Genomic DNA, 23,237 nt, shown 5'->3' on the forward strand with positions numbered 1-23,237 from the left:
GATTTGTGTAGAAATAGACAAGATGCCATGATGTAAGGAAGTATGCAAGGTACCTGTTTATTTTAATTTAGAAGGTAGATTTTACACAACAGTGCCTGGCTATTGATTTTTGAAAGGAAAATGTTATAGTACATCTCCCTTGATATGATTTTGGATTGGATTGTGTAATGTGGTCATATGCAAAAATAAGTAGAAGAAATATTTCAAAGAGTTGTATCTTAGTTGCGTGTAAATTAAAATAGTTCTTTCAAATCTGCTCATATTTCACTGGTTAATATTTACTGTCTTCAGTAAGTACATAGGCATATTAGTTTTCTTTCCAAGGAACTGGATCAGGCTGTCACACCAAATAAAGAATACACCAGAGGAAGAGCTTGGCAGCTCAGTAGACATTTATTTCTACAATGTGTAGGTACTAAAATTTTCATTCCTTGGCCTTGGGACAGAGTTCCATCTGTCTGAGTTACTGTTGTGTGAGAATAAGCAGCCCTTTGAGTCGCCACATGTTCCTTCTTTGGATGGTGCAGTGGTTGGAGTAGATGGTTTCCAAGAATGATTTTGCAAGCACTCCCAAAATCCACTTGTATTAAAACTGAGGGTTTCAAACATCTCTTAATCCCAAATTTACTCAGTTTGTTGTTACTTGTTAAAGCCACATATGAGAAATCTACCAACTTCAGTTTATCTACGATTTCTATTACTTATCTGATCTGCATTACAGAATTTGTAACTGCATATATTAAAACACATAGGGAAGTTTTTTTATGTTTTGACAACACAGAATAGAATCATGGAATAGCTTGCCTGGTCTGCTTCTAGGCCTCTTCATGCTGCATCAGGGAAAAAGATTACAAAACTGAAAAGTCTTTCTCTCTATTTTCCCTGTGTTTATCCATCGGCTTTGGCAACCTTTTATGTTAACAGGCTTCTCCCAAAGCAGAGGGTATAAAAATGCAATCTGTAGTTTGTTACAGAGGTTGGACTGGAAATCTGTAGAAGCTGTTGCAAATCTTCAGCTAACTCAGGAGGTGAATGGCCACTTTAATGCAGTTGCAAGAGGAAACGTTTAATAGTAACTGCTGTATGTCAGTTGTGGAAGAACTTGCTGCATCAGTCAGGATTAGTAAAAAAGATGCTGGGAGGGATGGAAGATGGTGATTATAACTTGTAAATTTAGACTTGAAGAATCTTGTGGCTAATTTTTTCCTGGTCTTATCTTGTGGTAGTAAGGAGACAATCAGCCTGGGAGTTTGTTACTTCAGGCACTATTTGTTCTTATCAGTCCTGCTTGTGCCTTTGAACAGCGGCTGTCCACTGACTATCACTTCATCTGTGGTTTGTTTTTTTTTTTTTCACTCTGGAATAATAGTAGTGGCAGAAAATGCTTATGAAAAGCTTGGCCATGGAGGATGGTTTAACACATACCACTCCCATATTGTGATAAAGTTTTCCATTGTAGGTCTAGAATGGAAGGCAGTGAGTATTTTGGGGAGCTATGTGAATGCAGAGGGCTGTATCTTACCAACTGATTCTGAAAAACTGATACGCCCTTTTTTTATTTTTTCTGAAAAATCAAATATTTGTGTTTTGTAGGAGTGGTTATAAATGTGTAACTTAAAACTTGAACCTTTTTAAATTTTTTTCTAATTTGTAAACTAATTGGTAAGTGCATTTTTTGCTGGGAATTTGAAGCTTTGCTGTTTTTTTTGAGAAGAAAATTTTTAGATGCATTATTGTTATTGTACTCTATTTCAGAATACTAAAAAGGCAATTTTAGCATCATTAACATTTTAAAATTCTTCCTTGTATTCTTTTATTAATCATTATTAATCATTAATATTGATATTAAATAAATGCTATTTAGCAATGTTGAATTTAATTTCTTTTTTAAAGACAACATCTGGGGAAGATGTACGAGACTTCACAAAGGTGCTGAAGAATAAGTTCCGATCAAAGAAGTATTTTGCGAAGCATCCCCGACTTGGCTACTTACCTGTGCAAACAGTATTGGAGGGTGACAACCTGGAGACGTAAGCTTGATTTATAGAGTCACTGGAGTCACTGACCTAAAAAGAACTCAAGAAATAATCAAAAACAGTTGCAGAGTGTTGTTATGTATTGCCTATTTTTTTAAAGTACCTTATTTTATATTGGATTTTGGTAAGCAGTTTACTTTAAAGCCATTGACTTTATAATGTCCATGGCAATGGACCAAGCAGGTAATGTTGGAGGGTGCCGAATGGCTCTTTTACAGAGAACACTTTTGAGGAGATTGGGCTTTTTGAACTGCACTGCTCATTTGGTTATGTCCATATTCCTGGAATTAGAAATCTCTGAGTTAATTAGGGTCCTACAGGCATCAGAAATACAGGTGGCCTAATCAGAGAAAGCACTCTCAGTGTCTCCACGGTATTATTTGTGGTGCTGACAGAAGTGCTTCGCTTTATTTACTTTCTTGGTAGTTGTCAGCAGAAGACGCTGTTACAAGAGCAAAATTAAAATGTGTTGTCAGGGTGCTAGAATTAGTTTCATGGATTGATTGCCCTTCACGTGCTGGAGCCTGTGGAAGTACTGCACTGTCTGAACGTGGCACACTTAGCTAACAGCAGCTCATGTAAGGCTTTAGCATAGGTGCTCTGCTTTCATACAGCAGTGCCATTGCCCATGCCCATGCTCTGTTTTCATGGCTGGAGGGCTGTGCATTTTATTTACAATAACCAAACAAAACCTCTTCGTTAGCAGTTTAAGAAACAGGAGGAAGTAATCTGAAAACTGGTAGTATTGATGGCCTGGCTTCTAAGGAAACAATACACCTTCAAGTGTTAAAATGTTACCCACTGGGGCAATCTTAAGCTGCCACCAATACAGGAAAACAAAGCTACTTCGGTGTGATGAAAGTTTGCCAATGCTGACAGAGATTGGAATGTCAAAACTGTAATCACAGGTCAGGGTAAAACTCTTTTGGTCCAGTCGTGTGGGAAATATACAGATAAATTGCCAGCACCGTGCTGAGAAAACTGTTGGTATTGGTTCTCTGCCCTGCAGGTGGCAAAACTCAGTAATACATTGTTTTTAATAAAAATATTACAATAAAAAATCCTATATAGTTACTCAAGTGTGAGAATTTATTATAATATGTATTTATCTCTGATTATTTTTATGCATAAGGAAAATAAGCATTGATAACTGTGACTTATAGAGTGGGTTTTTTATTGGCAGTATTTTTTCCACCACATTTTTTCTAGTCATATTTAGTTAGTTTAAGATGAAAGATCCAGCACTTGAGCAGAATTTAAATGAGATGATTATAGTTTATGAACTGCAGTTCAATCAATACCTCTGATTTGGATTTTTCTTAAATTGATTTCTATTTAACAAAACAAAGTATGTAAGTCAGTCTTCTGTCCCTCTGTGATACATGGCAGTATCTGTTGCTGTTTCTTTTCTTTATTAATTGTTGCTGATGGAAATAATCTGGGTGGGTTGCTGGTCAAAATATTTTGTGTTTCTCCAGCTTTCTCTTGCTTAAATGAAACTACAGTTGTTTCATAGTTTCATTCTTTTTCTCTCTCTTTTTTTCTTTTTTTTTTTTTTTGTGTCTTCCTTACAGTCCTATCACTCTCATCAGTATGTGGCCAGAGCAATATGAGTGAGTACGCAGAACCCCTTTGTCTGGAAAGCCTAATATGCTGATTGTTTTCTTTTAGCTCAGTTGCAACTAATCTGATGTGCATGAACTATAGGGCATGACTAACCCAAAGCAATAACGCTGTTGGGAATATTGTGAATTTATTTATTTGTCATCTGTCTAACTTAATTTAAAAATAATATTGTCTGTATTGTGAGTTGCTTTAGACATCACTAATTGTTTTATTATTATTTTTAAACTAGTCCTTCCCAGTCTCCACAGCTGTTTCATGATGACACACACTCCAGGATAGAGCAGTATGCTACTAGGTAAGGGAGGCACAGTTTCTCACAAGTACATTGTATTTTGTGATTGATTCCTGCAGTTTTTAATATGCACTACTGGTTGGATATAATGTATTAAAAAGATATAATTCTCTGTACCTAAAGTAAGTAAAATATTTTAAAATCATTAGCTTCTGATTGCAGTCATATTAGATGTAACATAAATGTGTTAAATCTATCATCTCTCATACAGAATTGAAAATGTTGCAGAATTGTATTATTTCTTAGAATGTACCATTTTTGGTTTGTTTCTTCATTTTTAACCTTTGAAATAAACCAAACTTGGTGGATGTATAGTTTTCCCAGTAGAATTTTAGATCCAAGCTTTTGTTTTCTGCTGTGACAGGTTAACACTATCCACTGCTGTTGACTTTTAGCAGGGCATATAATAATTGCAGATGTTTATTATTCTTGCTTTTGTGGGATCACCCTAGTCCTTTTGTGATAAGGTAGCTATTATGCCAAGTCCATCTCAATGTTTCTGTGTTTTGTTGAACTCTCTTCTGTACATTCACAGCTGTAAGGTGAATCACAGAATCAATAAGGTTGGAAAAGACCTCTAAAATAGTCAAGTCCAACTGTTAACCCAGCACAACCATGTGCACCATTAAACCATGTCCCCAGTTGCCAAAGACACTTCCTGAGAGGATGACCTCTTTTTCATGGAAGAAATTTTTGTAATAGCTAATCTAAACTTCCCCTGGCACAACTTGAGGCCATTTCCTCTCATCCTGAATTAGGGATGTGATGATGGTGAAGCACTAACCAGAGGTACCCTCTCAAAAACAAGTACCATGGGAATTGACTAGGCTTTTCTTTTGGTATTTTTCTTGTTGTATCTGATCTGTACAACTAATAAACAATGTTAACTTTTTCAGCTTTTTGACTAAAAGTTCAGTTAACTGCATTCTTATTTATGAGCACCATAAGAAAGCTTCAGAGCAGTTTCTTAAATACCTACTATACACTACATATGATCTTTGCAGCAGGAGAAAAAGAAATAGGGCTGAAGGGCTACCCACAGTCAGCCTAGTTTTTTTATTCCCCCAACAGTGAATATTTTCATCTTGCACTGGTAGTATAGCACAATGACATGCAATGTCATTGTAGTGCTTTTCAGTTATTTGGAACATGTAATTCATATAGATCACCCAACGTTTCTTTGAATCTCTAACTTCAGCCATGCTTTAATCAGTTAAAATCCCTGGACCAAATAAATTACACTTTTCTGTGAGAATTTTTTGTCTCCTTATGTCCTTTTTTCAGCCCTTGGTGCCACAATACTATGACTTTTTGTGCCCTGATAAAGCTCATATTCTGGACTCGCATTAGGATCAAGGGAGACCCTAGGTCCAATACCTGTTCTATTTCTCCTGTACCTCAGCTTTTACAAGTTCTGCTTTGGATTAGAGTAGCTGAAGGTGGGCCATACACTAATCAAGGCTCTTTGAGGATACAAAGCTAAATGTGTACCTGCTAAGTGCAGACATGGGTTATCAAAATTACAAACTTAATACTGAATACTACATAAGTAATCTATCTAAAACTACTCAGAACTGTTTTTCTTCTCTTAAAAAAGAGAAGACATAATTCTGTGTCTTTCATGTAATTTTTATTTTGTCCTTTCTAGCTGGATCTGTTATGTGTGTTTTACATATAAACTAGTAAATCTTTTTAATTGTTCTGATCTTTTCAGTTAACCTTCTTTAAAGGAATAATATCAGGGCTTCCCTAATAAGACAGCGCCCATCAGAAATAGTGTATTAAGGCTTCACTGTCACTGATTGAAGAACATTCAATTCCCAATTTTCTGCTAACAAAGTCCCCTATCTGGGGATATACCTGGGGGTACCATCTCCCTGTTTTGTTGTGCTGCATCCCCTCTGAGTTGCTTCTAATTTCCTTCCTCAGCTTTCAGTTTGTATCGTGCCTTGAAGGCTCTGCAACTCGAGTCCCTTCCCTGTCTCCCTCTGCTCCCTGATTAGGGCCATCTGCTGGTTTCATAGCAAATCCTCATTAATGATGGAGATGGTAAACATGATGATAATGATAGAATCTGCATTTGTGAGTTGGGATATCTATTACTCACTAAGAGATTCAGGTCAGGCTCCCAGCTCTGAAAAATACTGGGGGTTGGACTACTTCCCTATCTGACAAAAGGCCTATGAAGATTAATTTCTAAGATTGTTTCATCAAAGATTTGAAGATGCTGAGCTATGCAGCAATATAAAGGTGATTGTAAGCATGTTGCTCACTGTGAAGTAGATCTTTTTGAGATGCCCCAGAGCAGAGATGATCTGATTATCTCTGGTCACTTTGGAGCTTGTCTTTCCCTTTGGGGGAGGTGTTTGAACACAATGTCCCATCCAAACCATGGTGGGATGAGACAATGTCATCCTCTGTGGCTTTAATTTATTCTTCTTCAACCCTGAGGAACAGTAACAAATGAACAGATGGGCAAACTTTCTGCATATTAAAACACCAGAGTTCTCAATTCTTTAGGGCCTTGCACACTGCTTTCAAAAAGAAGTTTGAAGAATAATGTCTAATGCACTTGCAAAAATATATGTGAAATTAGGATATCTTTATAGTAAAGGAAATAGCTGTATTTGGTGCAGTTAAATATATGTGCAGAGCATTGAGTGTTCCTAGATTTTTATGTATGTGTCTTATGTACATAAGGTATCTGTTTCCTGGAAACTTCAATAGGTAGAAAATTTCTACAGTCCAATAATGTAGTCTTCTTAGATAAATTCCTTCCAAAATGAGGAACTATAGGCAATGACTCCCTGCAATTACACTGCTTTTTGTGTTGTTTTCCAGGACTTGTCTGTCCACAGTGTGATATTATTTGCCAAGTATAATTTCAGATGTTGTATGTGCTATATTTAGAAAGTATTCATCCTCTTTTGTTAGTCTGGCTTTATAAAATTCAAAGAGAAAACCATCTGCAAAAACATCTCTTTAACTAATTTTACCACGAGAGTTTTGGTAATGCTAATGATAATTATACTAGAGATGGAAAATAAACTTTTTTTTCATTGTTTGGCAAGTAGAATTAATTAATCATAATGCAAGTTTCTCATAAGAGTCCTCTGGATTTTAGGTCTTTGTCACAAAATCTAGGAGATTATTTTTAATCATGTATACAAAGATGGCCATATCTGAGCTGTTTCCAAGCAGACTTGATCTTCCTACTGCTTCTATTTAAATTGTGCAGCATGTTCTCTGAAAGGTGTGGTCTTTCCTTTCAGGCTTGCGCAGATGGAAAGGACCAATGGCTCCTTCCTCATGGACAGCAGTTCCACCACAGGAAGTGTGTAAGTAACTCAAACTTATTAAGACTGCCAGCAACTTCGGTTATGTGGTATAAATCTTCATAAGTTCTAACACAGGACTTGGTTCCAGTGAAAGCAGCTAATAAGTATGACCCCAAGAATGCCTGCATAAATTTAATTCCCAGCACCTGTTGTAGAAATTGGTGATGTTCACTTGTTTATGTACAGGAACTCTACATTTGTCAGCCATTCTGCTTCAAAAGTAGGGATATTTCACATGACTGGTAAAAAGCCACAGCTCTATAGGTTCTAGTTTGTAATCCTTTTCTGCTTTTACCATAGTATAAAAGAAAAGAAATCCTTCTATGTTGGACAATGGAGTGGGTCCAAAGCTTTTGCTAAGCCCCTAAGACAACTTTCTTATTAAAATAAAAAAGCATCCGTATTTTGAAAATTTTGCAGAGCCCAAAGAGTCTTGCTACTTCCTGTTTATATTTCAGTTTGCTGGCTGATGATTCATCTCTCTATACCTAGGGATATAGGCATAGTCCTATGTTGATTTTATCAACACTGTTTTCTTTTTTTTGAATTGTCTGTCACTTTTATTGTAAAAACCTTCATTGAAATGCATTGATGAATCTGGAAGGTGTAGAACCCCTTGAATTGCTGATAAATTAAGTACAACTTTTTTCAATGTAAAAATATACAAATATTTTAACCTCCCTGTATCATCAGTTCGGTTATTTAAATCAGTGTAGTAAGACTGCCTTGTCTAAATTAGTAACAAATACCATCAGCATTTTTAAATAGGAAACCAAAGTTGTTCTTCTTCAGCTTTAGTTAGAAAACGCTATTGGTCTCAGTAATACTTTCATTTACTGTTTTAAAATCTAATAATGAAATTATTATAAATAATAAAATCTAATAATTAATTATTCTACCCCTGAGTGTACTAACAGTTTGAGATTTAAAATACTTTGATTCAAAGAAGCACGTGACTCCCTTTAAATGTTTTCTTTTCCCCGATTAATTAACTCTCTTTGCATACCAAATAACTTTTTTAATGTGAACTTTTTTCATGTGTTTCTGTCATTGGCATACTTACCAGTGAGAGAAATGCAGCCAAAATATTCTCTTCTGATTTCCCTTCCAAAAAAAAAAAAGAGCAAACAAACTGTCATTTGGCAGGAAAGCTGAAAACTTGAAGGCAGCTAAATGCTCATACACTTGAGTTGTGTATTTTGCAATTAATGAGCCTACTCATACACAAAGACTAAACAACCACTCATCCCAATAGTAAAAGGGGGATGAATATGCTTCATTTTTACTGGCAAATCACCTGTTGTTTTTTAATGCAATTTCCTTGCTCATCTATAAAAATTGCCTTTATTTTAGGAAAAGAATTAACATAGAGAGTTTGTGTATCAACATGCGAGAGGGACCGCTGAATTTGGGTCTCAGTCCTGTCGTCAAAAGGGGACTGTTACACAAACAAAATATTGACAAGAAAGTAACTTTGTACCCAGCAGCACCTTCTGTTTTATTTGCAGATCTATGCTTTCATTAAGGCGTAAATGCTGAAGTACTCAAAATCCTGAAGGCCTGTGGTTTAAAGTTTAAGCTACTGTCATAGAATCATTTAGGTTGGAAAAGGCCTTTAAGATCATTAGTCCAACTGTAAACCACACATCTGCCAAGTCCACCACTAAACCATGGCCTTAAGTGCCACATATATATCTTTTAAATACCTCAGTGGTGACTCAACCACTTCCATGGGCAGCCTGTTCCAACACTTGACAGCCCTTTTGATGAAGAAATTTTTCCAGGAATCTACAAAACTGTGAAGGTGGTATCCCAGTTTGGATCAGAAGTTGTTGAAACATTGGGGAATTTAGGATTATAATTTTACAATATAGCTTTTACAGTGTTGTTTCAAACATTCAGAAAATGATTACTATTTTGGAAATCAAATTCTTTGCCTCTCGTAATTGGAGTTATGTTTTGTGATCTTATTTTTATTGGTCATAAAGAGTCTTTCAGTTTACTGTGAACCCAAAATGGAGATAGAGTTCCACTTGATACTGAAAGTTTCTGCTTTGGTCTTGTCAGGTTCACAAGTTCATCAACAATCCTTTTAACATTCTTCATGCTTTAAAGATGTAAGAAGTCATCTACATTTGAATAAGAGAACTTCTGCATAAACATAATGAATTTTTTCAGGAATGTTTTGCGACATGCCATTTGATTAAGAAATCGCTCTTCAAAGATAATTCTTAGGAGAAGAACAAGTAAATTAAAGACAAAGCACTTTGGAGTACCTTCTTCAGCCTTATTCTAGTATTTCTCATAGCATCACAATTCAAGGTACACTTTATTTAGACCAGAGTGCATGGTGCTTAATATGAGAGTTAGAGCAAAAATGAAAGCTGTCAATTAAGTAAGTTCAAATATAGCCACATTTTGCTATCTCAAATCCAATTTAGCAATCAGTTTTCTTAGGTAAAATAATGCACTGACAAAAAGTGACAGTGAGGAGATCTGAATTTTTCTTTCCACAGCATAGGCTGATAAAAGGGAAGTTACATGCAGCTTTATTTGCCTCTTGCTTCCTCTATGCATAATGCATGTGTTGGAATAGACCTCTTGAAAAAAATATCCACAAAGAGAAGAGGATATTTCAAAGGCTGTTTTCCCTGGACTTCTTTGTTGGGGTGTTTTTTTTCTTTGAGATCTACTTCTTTCAAGTTTGACGTTCTGGGATGTCTTGTTTGCTGCTTTTTACTATGGTGAAATGCAGAAAATGAACTGCAACCTCTACTATCGAAGGACTGTGTGTACTTCTAGTTTTTTCTCAAAGCACACAGGGTTTTCAGTAGAATAACCACCAAGAAAGAGTGAGGAGTTCATTGTGACTTGATACTTTTGTTTTGATTGCTGATTGCCATCTTCTACCACTTCTACAGAACAGAGTCCCAGATTCTCAAAATGAAAGTATTTGCCTGGCATAGAACAATGACCTTATGCTGTTGGTCATTTGAAGCCCTGTCCTTGGACTCCTGTGCTGCTAATGAATAATTATATATAATTATAATCACAAGGTTAGTTGATGCAAGTTCAAGGTTCTGGTTTTTTGAGCTAGTAATTTTTCAAGACAGACCAGAGCTGTAGAACACATGGTAAAAATACACTTTTCCTTCAGAAGACGTCTTTTGTCAAATGCTTCCTCCATCCTGTGAAAAAGCCTGCTGTCATTTGCAACGTGTGATGCCTAAAAAAAGAGCAATCAATATTTGCAACCTGTACAGTATATTTTCTGAGACTCTGAACCAGTGGGAGAGGAGGGAGATGAATTTTTTTCTGAACTAAATAACTGTGAGACCAAAATATAAAATTATCTGTATTTAGTTGTTTCAATCTCACCTGCTGGATCATAATACAGTCAAAAGTATCTAGTGATTTACTCTTTCTGGTAAACTCTTTCTTTTTTTAAGGGGTTTTATAAGTTTCATTTAAAAATGAGGTTACACCTAATGCAAAATTTTGTCAGAATTTCAGATTTAACAAATTTGAATAAATATAATAAATCCAGCTTTACAGAGGTCTATTTTTAAAAAGATCCATTTTAGATGACTTATATATTTGTTTATAAACTAATTTGTAATTTTAAAATGTAGGCAACAGCTTTTTGATGCCTAATTAAAATAGCTAGACTAAACTACATCAAGTGAACCTTTCCTGACATCATCAACACCCTTGCACAAAAGAAGGCTGTTATGTGTAGTTACACAGTATCACTTAAATTAACATGTAAACAGTGTTCTGAAGTCTGGATGATAAAGCTGTGTTCTCTCACTAGCCTGCTTTATGTTTCTGTGCTCGCTGAAGATGTGACATTGAATTGCCAGCACTCTTGGATTACTATGGCTGTTTTGGTCACAGTGAGGACGTTCTGCATATTTTGCAGGGCTGTGTGGCAGAGTTGGAAGCCCACAGAGATGTTACATCACTTTGGTAAAAATTTAGTTATAAAGAGTAGGGTTTTTTTGTCAGGATGGCTAAAGGGTGGATAAGTACCATTAGGTTTTTATTATCACATTGGGATCCGATCCAAAATCCATTAACTGCAATAGCCTTTGTTTTAGTTTTAAGTAGACTAATGTAAAATAATAGTGAGTGATGATGAAAATCCCTGAGATCACTTAAGTGCTGAAGAAGAGAAAGCAGTTAGAGGCCTTATCTTTTTTGTAGGTAAGGGGGAAAAAAAGAAAGAGCACTGTTACATTTCTTTTTCAGCTAACACTGTTGGATATCTCTAATTATTTTGAAAGACTTAAATACACATATAACCCCAATTGTATTTAAATTATATAGATATACTTAATGAAAAATTTGTTAGATTTATTTATTTGTAGGGAAGATTCATATTGTCATTTCTTCTCGAGTGTAGTACTGACTACAGCCAAGACAGATAAGAAATAAGTGAATAGACATTATTTTCATTGAACTTTCTAGTCATTTTTAAAAGCAAAACTTAATAATTAGGTTCCTAGTCCCGTGGGTAGAACTCTCACAGGCTGGGGTTTTTTTGTTTGAATTTTTTTGTCAGGGCAGAGTGCTACTTGAAGTACATTTTTTGATTGTAATAGTCTAAATTTTCAATGTCAAGTTGTAAAATGGAAGACCCCATGATAGCTTTGAGTAGATAGTGAATAGTTATCCTTATGAAGAAATAATTTGGTGGTGTTCCACCACAGGATCTTCAGTAAAAGTTTGTCTTTAGCAGTACTATAAAGAACCAAATCGTTTCACTGAGTGATAGAAGTACTCTTCCAAGAGAGACAAGATTCCAAGAGGAATTGGTATGTTTTAAATCTTTAGTTATTCTGTCTTGCTTTTAATACTGATGATGCTGTTAAATGGATATTGATATACTGAGCTACCAAAAAATCTTATTTCAGCAGGGTAAAATAGGGTCTTCCATTACAAAACAGTATGTATGCAACTCTCATTTGTTCCTGTCACATATTTTCTCCTTTTGCCCCAAGAGTTCAAATTTATTGCTGAGAAAACACCCAATCCACATGCATGGCATTTAAAACATCTAATATGTTTTACTTGTACACGGATTTATTTCTAGATTATTTCTTGCCACAGAAACACCTGCCGTGTCTTCCAGGGTATACTTTTCTAAATAACTGTTTTTATCATTCAAATGAGACTGTACATTTGGATCTTCGGTGATGGAAGATGTTAAATTGACCAACAGGAAATTGTAAAAAGCCTCTTGAAAAACTCCATTATACTTTTATTTGGAAAATAAATGCTTTGCATATAGTGAACTTCCTATTCTTTGCATGTGCTTTCAAAGACAGTCCTTAAGGTTACTTTTCATTCCATAGTCAGTTAGCTGCAGAATTCATATCTGCGACTTTCCATCAGTAGGAGGAGAAAGGTTAGCACAGGAAGTATTTTTAATATAAAAAAGGTTCTTTTCTAAATGGTATCTGAACGTGTGTATGCATACTGCCCATGTGTGTCTCTCTGTTGTTGACCATGCTTTAACTGTAGGAGATCTTTAGGGTAAAGTATGTAGGGACAATACTTCCAGGTTTCATAGGTTATGCAGTCTTTGGTTTGTAATCAAGCAAAGAAGGTAGTTGTAAGAAGGGTTTTCTTCAGCGTTCATACTCTTGCAGCAGTTTCTCTCTTAAAAGATATGAATAGTATATGTTTTTCTGCTGTTGATTCATCCTTTTTGAGTAAGCAAGCAAGCAAAATGGTTTTAAGACGTGGTTTCCTTCACTTTCTATCCATCTGACTTTATTTATGGAGAAAAGCCAGCAAGTAGGGAAGTAAGACACATCTATACGAAACCCAATTCACTTGGATGTTAAAGCATAATTGAAAGTGTCAGAACTTCCGTATCTCCGTACCATGAGGTAATTTCATGCGACTCAGGAGGAGGACAGTATTATAGTTTACTTCTATCCCTGAATCTGTAAGGAGGAGATCTACTGCCCATGCAGAATTTCAAGGTATTGTATGTGTGTATCAAAACAGGGGGAGAAAAATTGAAAATATAGTGCTAATTCAAAACCTGGAGCATTATTTTTGAAGCATTGTCAGTCCCTTTGTGCAGCGCACAGTGTTAACTAGATATTTTATGATTCATTGCTTTTGACTTCTTGGAGAATTTTGTGGGGATGTTTTTTCTCTAATTTTCTTAGCTAGATTGAACACACCAACATTATCTCCTCAAAAATATTAAAAATGTCACCTATTTATGGTTTAAAAAAAAAGGATCTAGCGGATAGTTTGTTTTATTTACTTTTAAGGCATTTCAAATCATCGTCTTTTGTTTTTATTATTTCTGATTCTTGTTTTCAATTTCTTAAACCACCAGCAGCATTTGTTCTTTTTGCATACATTTAACCAAACTGATCTTTTACACTACTACACATAAATCTTTTTTCCTGTACATTGTGTATTTATACGGTTTTCTTTCAGTATGTTTTTTAGGCTTAATTCCTTCTCTCTTAGTCCTTTTTCATAAACAAACCAAATCTCTCAGTTTGACAGAGATGTTTGCTCACATAATAAATGTTTTACTGCTGTGTCTTTATCTGAGTTGTTTTACTGTTTCAGAGAGGATGAACATGCCCTTATCCAGCAGTATTGTCAGACGCTGGGAGGAGAGTCACCTGTGAGTCAGCCACAGAGTCCTGCTCAGATACTTAAATCAGTGGAGAAGGAAGAGCGAGGAGAATTGGAGCGTATCATTGCTGACCTTGAGGAAGAGCAAAGGTCTCATAATCATTCTACTGGTGTCTGAATTGTCACTTCATTGTTTTTCGAGCCATGCATGTATTGCATGGAGATGTGAAAGACCTAGGAGTAATGATTTTAGCAAAAAAACACCAGTCAAGGCATATGTTGTGCATAGCCTGGTTCTGTTAAGTAGAAGAAGAAGAAGAAATAATTTAGTTCTACTTCATTGCCTTTTTTTCTCCCTCATAAACCACAACTCAAGACATTGTCTTTGTATGAGCTGTTTGTGTTGTTAGTTGAAGGTGATAGCATCATTTGATAAAAGAAGTTTTTTTATTTTAGTTTACTTGATCAAGTCATCATTCTCTTACTCTTTTGAATATACCAGGAGTCTGCAGATAGAATATGAGCAACTAAAGGAGCAACATCTTCGGAGAGGAATAAACCCTCTTGCATCACCTCCTGATTCTGTTGTGTTACCTCAGCATGCTTCTGAAGATGCCGAGCTCATTGCTGAAGCTAAACTCCTGAGGCAACATAAAGGTCGCCTGGAAGCAAGGATGCAGATATTGGAAGATCACAATAAACAATTGGAGTCTCAGCTTCACCGGCTACGGCAGCTACTTGAGCAGGTACTTGTACACTGATGTCTTTCCTCTGTGTTGCTGTATGACAGATTTCTTGGAGGAGCAAAGGCATTGCTTTTTCTGCAGATGTTTTAACCATACACTCTTGGTCTGTTGCAATCAATTGTTTCTAACATGAAGAGATGTTTTTCCCTACCCTCTAGTTTAAGCCATGGTGAAAGTCAAATGAGCACAAAATGATTACAAGTGCTGGAGTGATCAAGGTAAATTATGAAACACTGAGAGTAACAAGAGCAAGAGCAATAGGTTTTAATTAATTGAAAAGCACAGGAAGAAAATATGTACCCTAGTCCAAGTAATGGTGCCATTCGCACCCTGTGTTTGACTTCGGTTTTCTCATCTTTCCTTAATTAATTTGTTAATTTGTCGTCACTATTAGTCACTCAAACCTCTCTTAGCATGCCAGAGACAGATGGCCAAAGATATCTCTGAAATGCAAAGGAGCATTACATTACATTAAAAATCCAATTCCTCTTGAGCTTGCATGTTTAGACCAATACCCTGCAGCAAAATGTTCTTGTGCACAAGTAAATGCTGGAGGTAAGAGCCTTTTAGCAAATGCTGGAGATTGTAGGGTGTCTTTCTAGGGAGAAGGAATATTGATTGCTTTTGAAGTCAGCACATGCACATCTAGAGTATAAAAATAACAGCAGCAACATATACCTTGTGTTGTTAGAGATGTTAATTTATACTATATCATGTGTGGACACTTGAATGATGAAGATACATTTGTATGAATGTTTTCTCCTAACTAATCATTGCACTTGGGTAAGAGTACAGTAAGGGAAATAATTCCTGCCTTCCATGAGTCAGTTGACTGGCTGTATGTAGTAGAGGATTTAACTAAGCCAAGAAACAGATTGCATAAGCCAGATATCAAAATGGCCTAAGTTCCTGCTGTAGATGATACTCTCATTACAGGGATTATAGTATTTATTGTTTGTTTCACTGGCTGACTGTCATTTTCTCTAGGTTGTTTTGGCTGAATAGGATTAAGATGCATTTGTTCCAATGGCTTCCCTACCCCTTTAGCAGAGTAATTTTTTATTTTTTTTTTGCTACTGTTATTCTAGCATCTTTAATATCATTTGAGTAGCTTAAATATTTAACAGGAAAGATAAAAACTGGTGCAACTGTTAACAATAATTCATGAAGTCAGGATCTTGAGATCTTGAGATCTTGAGGCCAATACTAGGCCTTTCAGAGAAGGGTTTAAAATCTTATAAGAAACAGATATTGAATAGAAACATAGAAGTTATGCCAAACCCACAGTCACTTTCAGCTTTGTGATTAAAGCAGAAACTTGTTCACACTTTAAAACTTTTTTTTTCCTAATGTAGCTGTGGATGATCTTACAATTTTGTAATCCTTGTAACATTCTTAGTAAGACCTTTAGGGTATACATGTGTGTTGTGATAAAGTGGGTGGGAGAAGAGGCAGTAGTTTCCTCTTATAATTTCTGTCTTTGGAATTTTCTAGGCATTCTGCAGATTTTGGTTTCAGATAGGGTAAAGTAGAACAGAGATGACCTTTTTCAATATTTCTCATGGAATTCTCTGTGGGAATCATGCTGTACTTCTGATTGTTCCAAGTGCTATTTTCAAAGGTCTTCCTGTTTCTCCTCTGTCATTTAATAAAGTGGAGGGTACGAAGTCAAATTTGAGAAGGTCTGCATTATTGCTTTTATAATGTATATCTCTGACTTTTCAATATGCCTTACTACCTGTATCCTTACTATATTTAGCAGATATTTTGCAAGCTGTTTCCAGGATGTTGAAACTACTCCCCTGATGGAGATTTAGAAATTATAAATAATTAAAAATTTTAGTAATGTTCTTTTAAATTTCTTTATTTTGACATTAATTATGAAATGGCACTGAATTCCACTAGTGCTGCCTTTCTGAAAAAAATGACCACTCCTCAGCATGTTTGTTGTTCTGTCAGCTAGGCCACTACTGTCTATGAAAGCCTTTATCACTTTCAGTGCTCGGGGAAGGATTTTACCAGAAGCTAGCTGAGGTTCTCAGTATATTTATTTGTTTCTTTTGCTTTTAATGACTGTCCCAATTATTTTTAGTGGATATAAGGAACACCTCTTCCTATTAATGAGATGGATGATTCGCATGAAAGATACTCATAAGTCCCTATGTCCAAATATATAACAACTCTGAAATTACTAGTATTAATGGACACAACTGCCCTAGAAATATGGCATGAAATGCCAGCCATGACAAAGAAATTGTTCTTTATCTCTTCTATCAACAGCAAACTTCTTCATTTATGTTTTCCACTCAGCTTCTTGACTGTTGTTAGGGTTAATAACTTGCCACTAAGTAAAAAATACTGGGACTTCTTTTCTCCAAAAGATTAGAGCAAGTCTATCTACGCACAGATATTTGGGTGGAGAGCTAGTGAAACTTAAAAACTTTCATGAAGTAACTGTTTAATCTAGATGAGAGCATTCTAGGACATTCTTTAGAGAGCACCTTTAGCAGAAATATGCATGCATCCTCACTGCACATTTGTCTACTTCAGGTCACAGTTTCGAGGTTACCATACTATTTTTATTTTAGCAAGCCCAAAGGATTGGTAGCTGTCACAGAATGTTGTCATTTTTGTCTGCCTGATTGATTAGAGTGCCAAAGAGGAAGGTGAAACAGAACTGGCATGTAACAGCTTTGATACCAACATGTTAATCAGACAGAGAATAAACAAAGAACCCATTTTCATTTTTCATTCTTCAGCCTTTATAGATACTGCATTTGCAAAGTCAAAATGAGACCTATTATGAAGGGCATTTAAAGTCTGTTTGGATTTTTATCCAATCAGTAGCTTTTCTGAGCTACTGAATAGAGGTTTCGTATTGGATTTGGTATTGAAGTTAATGGGAGCTAAAATCATCTGTCAACAGCTATATGATCAGACTTTGAGAGAGTAAATAGGGACATCAACTCCTTCTCCAACTGAAAGCAGAGCAGCTTTATCAGAAAAGCAGAGGAGAGTTGTTTTTTTTTTTTCTTTTGTAGCTGGGAGAATAAGTCTGGAGCAAGAAGAAACTTCTGTAATGAGTGTGGTAGGGAAATTGGCATTTTGAGGTTCCCTGTGATTCAGGTTGGGGATTTTGGAGTTCAGTTTGGATTTTACCAAAAACAACAAAAGACAAGGAAAGAGCAGGTATGTCTTAACTACCCAGTAAGCCACAGAGCACTTCAGGCTCTTCTTTGGGAAAGACATCATCAGGGGGCACAGTGAAATAAGGCAGTGTAGATCAAAACTGGTTAAAATTAATATCTCCTTTGAAATGCTTTAAAAACTGCTGTAAATACAGAAAAATCCCCCAATTTTGGAGTTTTCCAGAGAAGAACTTATCTATCCTTTCATATCTTTATTTGGTTTTGCCTAAAAAGATGTTTGAAAACTCCCTGAGCCTGGAGATGGAAACTTTCCCCTCATCCCTATAGAGGCATGCCCAGTATCTCCACTTTTATTCCTTTCAAGAGCAGCAGCAGGCATATTGTAAAAAGGAGGGCTATTTGCTTTCGTTTTCTGGCTTAAGGGTTGTCTGCTGAGTTGTTTTGAATAAGAATATGTTAACTTCATGATGTCTGAAGTGGGTTGATGATGGAATTGCTCATATTTTGTAGGTGTTATGCAATTGGGATTAAGTAGAACATGATCTTCTACAGGATTTTTTTTTCAGGTTCTCTACCAGTAAAATCTTTAAATCATGTAAATACATTCAAGCTTTATTCTCAACTATTTTGCATTTAACATTTTCCGGTACCTGATTATTATACCACTACCACAAACCTTCCCTTTCTGCTCCAAACCCCACTCTTCAGCTGCTTAATTGTATTGTTCTGAATTTTTAAGAAGAAAGGTTTGGTTTGTTTTGGCTTTTCTTGTTATTGCAGTCACTGGAAATATGTAGCGTAACATTTATCATTGTATTTAAATGAAAATTAAATAATGAGACATTTCCCTCTGATTAGGAGGAGATGGTGTTTTTTGTGGGTTTTGTCTTGTTTTTAAATCCAACTGCAATATTTCATTCTGGCTGCTGCAGCAATATATGGTACATTAATGTAAGGTATTCCAAGTATGTTTTGTTTTCTCTCAGTTTATCCACCTGAGCCCTTAATGCTCTGCAGTGGGTTTTTTTGTCATTTGCAATAGTACTCCTAAATGGTGCCTTCACTAACTCATCACCTGAGTTTGTAAGCATTTCCTTTCCATCCTAGTTAATGCTGACTTTGCAGAACCTCACTATCCTTGATCTAGTCTATGTGTTGCTGTGCTGCAGTTTTGTATATCCAACACAGATCTTCTCTCTTCATTCACTCTCAGTCATCTTTGCACAATCCGTAGTTACTGCTTGAAGAGGGATGGAGATCCAATCCAGGTGCAAGTTTGCATTTTGAATGATTCACATTCTCTCTGTTCATCTGTTTGTGGAGTGAGCAAGGTGGTGTTAGCTTCATTGTTCTGTACTGAAGTGACTCTTAACCCTTGAACAATTTGCTTCATCTCTTTGCCATTATATTTCTAACATCATCTTGAACAGTGGTTTCTGGCTGTACAGAATTGCCTGGGGTTACTTACCCCAGGCTTTGCTGATTTAAAATCACCACACTCCTTGTACCTAGACTCTGTAGCTGGATTGAAGCCTGATGCTGAGTAGCAAATTACTTAGCTACTTGATAGTAATTCACTGTTCATAGAAGTATCTTGACAGTAAAACATTTTCATTTTGCTTTGTCTTCTATGCAGAGCAATATTTCTTGCTTTATTCTTTTAGTCAAAGCTGGTACTTTGTACTATTATGCTGAAAGAAATGAGATTTAGAGGAGAAAAAAGAGGTTTGGGTGCTCAAGGGAACATTTCCTTCTAACTACTGTCTGTGGAAGAAAAAGTATATTTCATTCTTCAGCAACCTTTTGTTGAAGATTTTTGTGTTAAACTGTAAGTTATCTCAAAAAATGGAGTATTGCAATTAAGGCTGTGAGGTGCAAAGAAAACTTGTGCACAAATTAACAGCCATTCTGTATTTTAACTCTTTGCATTGAGTTTCATAGCTGTTCCAGGTACTTACTCAATTTCAAAAAAAAATCTTAAAAGCAATTACTTTTTTTATTACTTCAGTATCTGCTTTCGGTAGTTTTACTTACATAATCTGCTCTTTAAGCTGTTTAGAAGTTATTTGTGGATCTGCAATCAAAAAGATAAATGATAACGGCAACCATTTCAGCTACATCCACCTCAGATGTAAATACTGTTTCTCCTATATCTGTGTTTTTCAGAACAAGCACTTCTGGAGCTCAGATATTGTATTACTACTCTCTTACTTAAAGGATTTTTTTTTTTTACCAGAAAGAAGGAAAAAAAAGGAAAAAAATGCCTGAACAAGGTCTTTTCCTATAGTTAAGTTGTTATAGGGAAGAGGTTCTATTTGTGTGTCCATATATTTATACTTACATGTCATCTGAAGCACATACATGGTTACAGCTAAATGTAATACAAAATTTAGGTGTTTTGTTCTTCAAGTGAATTTAAGAGTCCTGAAAAGCTTGTTTTCAAAGTAAATAGGTTCCTACTTGTAATTTTCAGGAGACTACATAGTACAGCTTTTCCTGCGAATTTGGTGTCTTCCACACTCTTGAGAAACAGTGTCAGCAAGAGTGATGGCTTTTTAGATTTAGCAAAGTTGTTTTGAATCTGTCTTGAGTCTTCACTTGATTCTGGAGTTTTAGAAAACTGTTCATAATGGAACAGTTGTTTGTAAGCATGACTAGTCATCCTTGTAAAGCTTCTTAGGGGACCTCAACTGAATGTCCCTTGTGTATGTGGATGTACATATCCATACATATAAATACAACCCCAGTAATCCTACTGTGTAGTCTTTCTGCGGAGCTGGACAGAGCGCCTTGGCAAACTGTGTGGGTTGTACATTACGTTGTATTTCTGTGATGCATACTTGCAACAGAACATTGTTTGTATCAAGACCATCAACTGGAGTCTCATAAGAACTGTACTTAAGTCTAAATTTTCTTTTAACAAGTTCTTGGTTGTTTGTGTTTTTTTTCCTGTCGTAACGGTTATATAGACCTAAGCCAGCTTGGAGAACAAAAAATAAAGAGCACACAAAAAAGGAAAGGAGCAAGATGGCTCCATACACTTAACACTTAACTTCTGTGGATGCAATAATCTAAATTTGTGTCTTATTGTCTTTTTTGTAGCCCGAGTCAGACTCCCGGGTTAATGGCTCCTCTCCCTGTGCTTCGCCCCAGCACTCTGCCCTCGGCTACTCACTTGAGCAGGACACAAGCTCACAGTTTCATCAGACAGGTAAGTGCTTTGATCAGACAATGTGACCCAATCATGGGTCTCCAGATGACTACAAAATAAGTTTGTTGGTATCTTCTCAAAAGGTTTATAAATGAAAAGGAACTGATCTTGTGATGCTTCTGCTCCATGCAGCTGGAGCTGTTGCTTCCCCACATTTGCAAACAGCTGTGGTATCAAAGGAATCCATGTGACTCTGGATTACTGATTTTTGTTGGTAAACTCCTTGGTCCCATCCATTTTGACGAAGTAAATTTACTGGGCAAATCCATCCTCACTGAAAAGGGAACCAGACTTCATTGGACTGAAATGACCAACAGCTGTTTGTCCTACAGTACACAAATGGATCCAAGTAATCTGTCAGATCCAGGAACAAATGTCCAAATCACGTAAAATCTGTGCTTCTGTATGCTTTTAAAAAATCATATGTAACCTCTCTTTATCCTGGTATTTTGATATTCCTACTCCCAAAGGCTTCACATCTTTAGAAATTACTCAGTATTTATGGTATACCCTCTGGACATGAAGGGATTTATCTCTTGAAAGATTATTTTAAATTCTTCAATATCAGAACTCAGTAATTTCACTGGGAGTTATCAGAAATAACTACAGACTATTGAATGCTCAAAATTAGGGGGAAAATTAGAAGACTTTTCTCAAGTTATCTTTGGTGCAATTGCCTCCTTTTTATGTTTCTAGGCCTTGGAGTTATAGATTAAGAAGTATTTCTGTGGAAAACAGAGAAAGTATTCTCTTGTACACTGGAAATTTTTCATTCAGCATTGACATACGTTTTTACTTTGTCTGTAAAAACATGGAGCTTCTTTGGGTGTGATATCATGCAGTGGTAGATTTATGAGAGATGCTGTCTAATAAGACTTCCAGGAGCAAAACCAATTACATTCCCTAACCATTCTCTTGGCTAATTTTAAGCAGCATTTTACAAAGAAATGACAAAGAAGATTTTAGCACTAGTGAAATGGCTGGTACACTTCTTTCAGACAGCTGGTACCATCTAAAAGATACATGTTGGGGGGTTTTCAGGAGAAGGATGGTGTATTTACTCAGAAAGTTACATGACAAATCATCTGAAAATGGAACAGAATTATAACTGAGCAGCTGAGTTTAACTCCCTCATCTTATAAACATTTTATTTATTTCAACTATAAATTTTAATATAGTGTTTTTTTCTTGGGAGCTTCTTGTAGTTAAATCTTGAATGCAATGGTTAAGCTTTAATAAAAGTTGTGCTGCAAATCAAAATGTAACTTTCACCTCTTCTCTCAGGGCTGGCAATTATCAATGACAGTTCCTGCACATTACAAAGGTTTCAGGTAGTGTTTTCCCTTGAAATATAAAGGTGCATTTAACTGGAAGGTTGGGTGAGATCGCCTTTTGGAATGTTGTGATCCTTTTTTTTTTTCTCCTTGTGTTACAAAATTAATTTTTTTGTTGTCATATCTGCAGATGACTTGTTAGTTCCACCTCATGATACCAACACAGATCTAACAGATGTTATGGAGCAAATCAACAACACATTTCCAGCTTGCTGCTGTAAGTTTAACAAAACATGTCTCTGAGAATAGTATGGAATTTGAGGTGTCTTTTGAAGTAAAAATGTCGTTCTTGCAGTATTCAATAGGAAAAAAAAATCTCTAATGAGATTTCTAGTCAAGATATGCAAGTTACATAATTCTGTTTTTTAAAATTCCTCAGTAGACACTATTTCTGAAGGTAAGTAAACAAATGTTCTTGTTTAAAGTGGAAGCGATTCACTATAAGAAAAGCCTATAGCTCAATATAGAATTTCCAGCTCCTCCAGTTTTGTGTCATCTGCAAACTTACTTTGTATCCCTTTCATTCCTGTGTCCAAGTAATTTATGAAGATGCTGAAGAGCACAGGGCCTAACATTGAGCCCTGTGGAACTCCGCTAGTGACAGGTCACCAGTCTGATGTTCCCCCATTCACTGTTACCCACTGTGTTTGACCCACGAGCCAGTTGCTCACCCACGACATGATGTGGTTATCCAGCTGTGTGCTGGACATTTTGTCCAGAAAGATCCTGTGAGAGACTGAAATCCAAAAAGAATACATCAGCTGGCTTCTCTTGATCAACTAGGTGGGTTACCTTGTCATAGTAGGAAATCAGGTTTGATAAGCAGGACATTCATAAGGCCTTGCTGGCTGTGACCAATGACTGTGTTGTCTTTCAGGTGTTTTTCCTCCCAG

The 23,237-nt window shown here is 36.1% G+C and overlaps 1 protein-coding gene across 1 annotated transcript in view; it reads left to right on the forward strand.

The window, feature by feature from the left end:
* UTRN (utrophin) overlaps positions 1-23,237 on the forward strand; it is a 374,661-nt gene that overhangs the window by 346,557 nt on the left and 4,867 nt on the right. Inside the window, exons 66-73 of the mRNA XM_027888221.1 lie at positions 1,894-2,030; positions 3,611-3,649; positions 3,892-3,957; positions 7,227-7,292; positions 13,896-14,054; positions 14,407-14,650; positions 20,902-21,010; positions 22,475-22,561. Of these exons, the coding sequence (XP_027744022.1) occupies positions 1,894-2,030; positions 3,611-3,649; positions 3,892-3,957; positions 7,227-7,292; positions 13,896-14,054; positions 14,407-14,650; positions 20,902-21,010; positions 22,475-22,561 (907 nt within the window). The remainder of the gene's footprint in view (positions 1-1,893; positions 2,031-3,610; positions 3,650-3,891; positions 3,958-7,226; positions 7,293-13,895; positions 14,055-14,406; positions 14,651-20,901; positions 21,011-22,474; positions 22,562-23,237) is intronic.

The sequence above is a fragment of the Empidonax traillii genome, unplaced genomic scaffold (assembly GCF_003031625.1).
Source record: "Empidonax traillii isolate 1590-97213 ecotype Southwest subspecies unplaced genomic scaffold, ASM303162v1 scaffold235:size1242204, whole genome shotgun sequence".
NCBI lineage: Eukaryota > Metazoa > Chordata > Aves > Passeriformes > Tyrannidae > Empidonax > Empidonax traillii.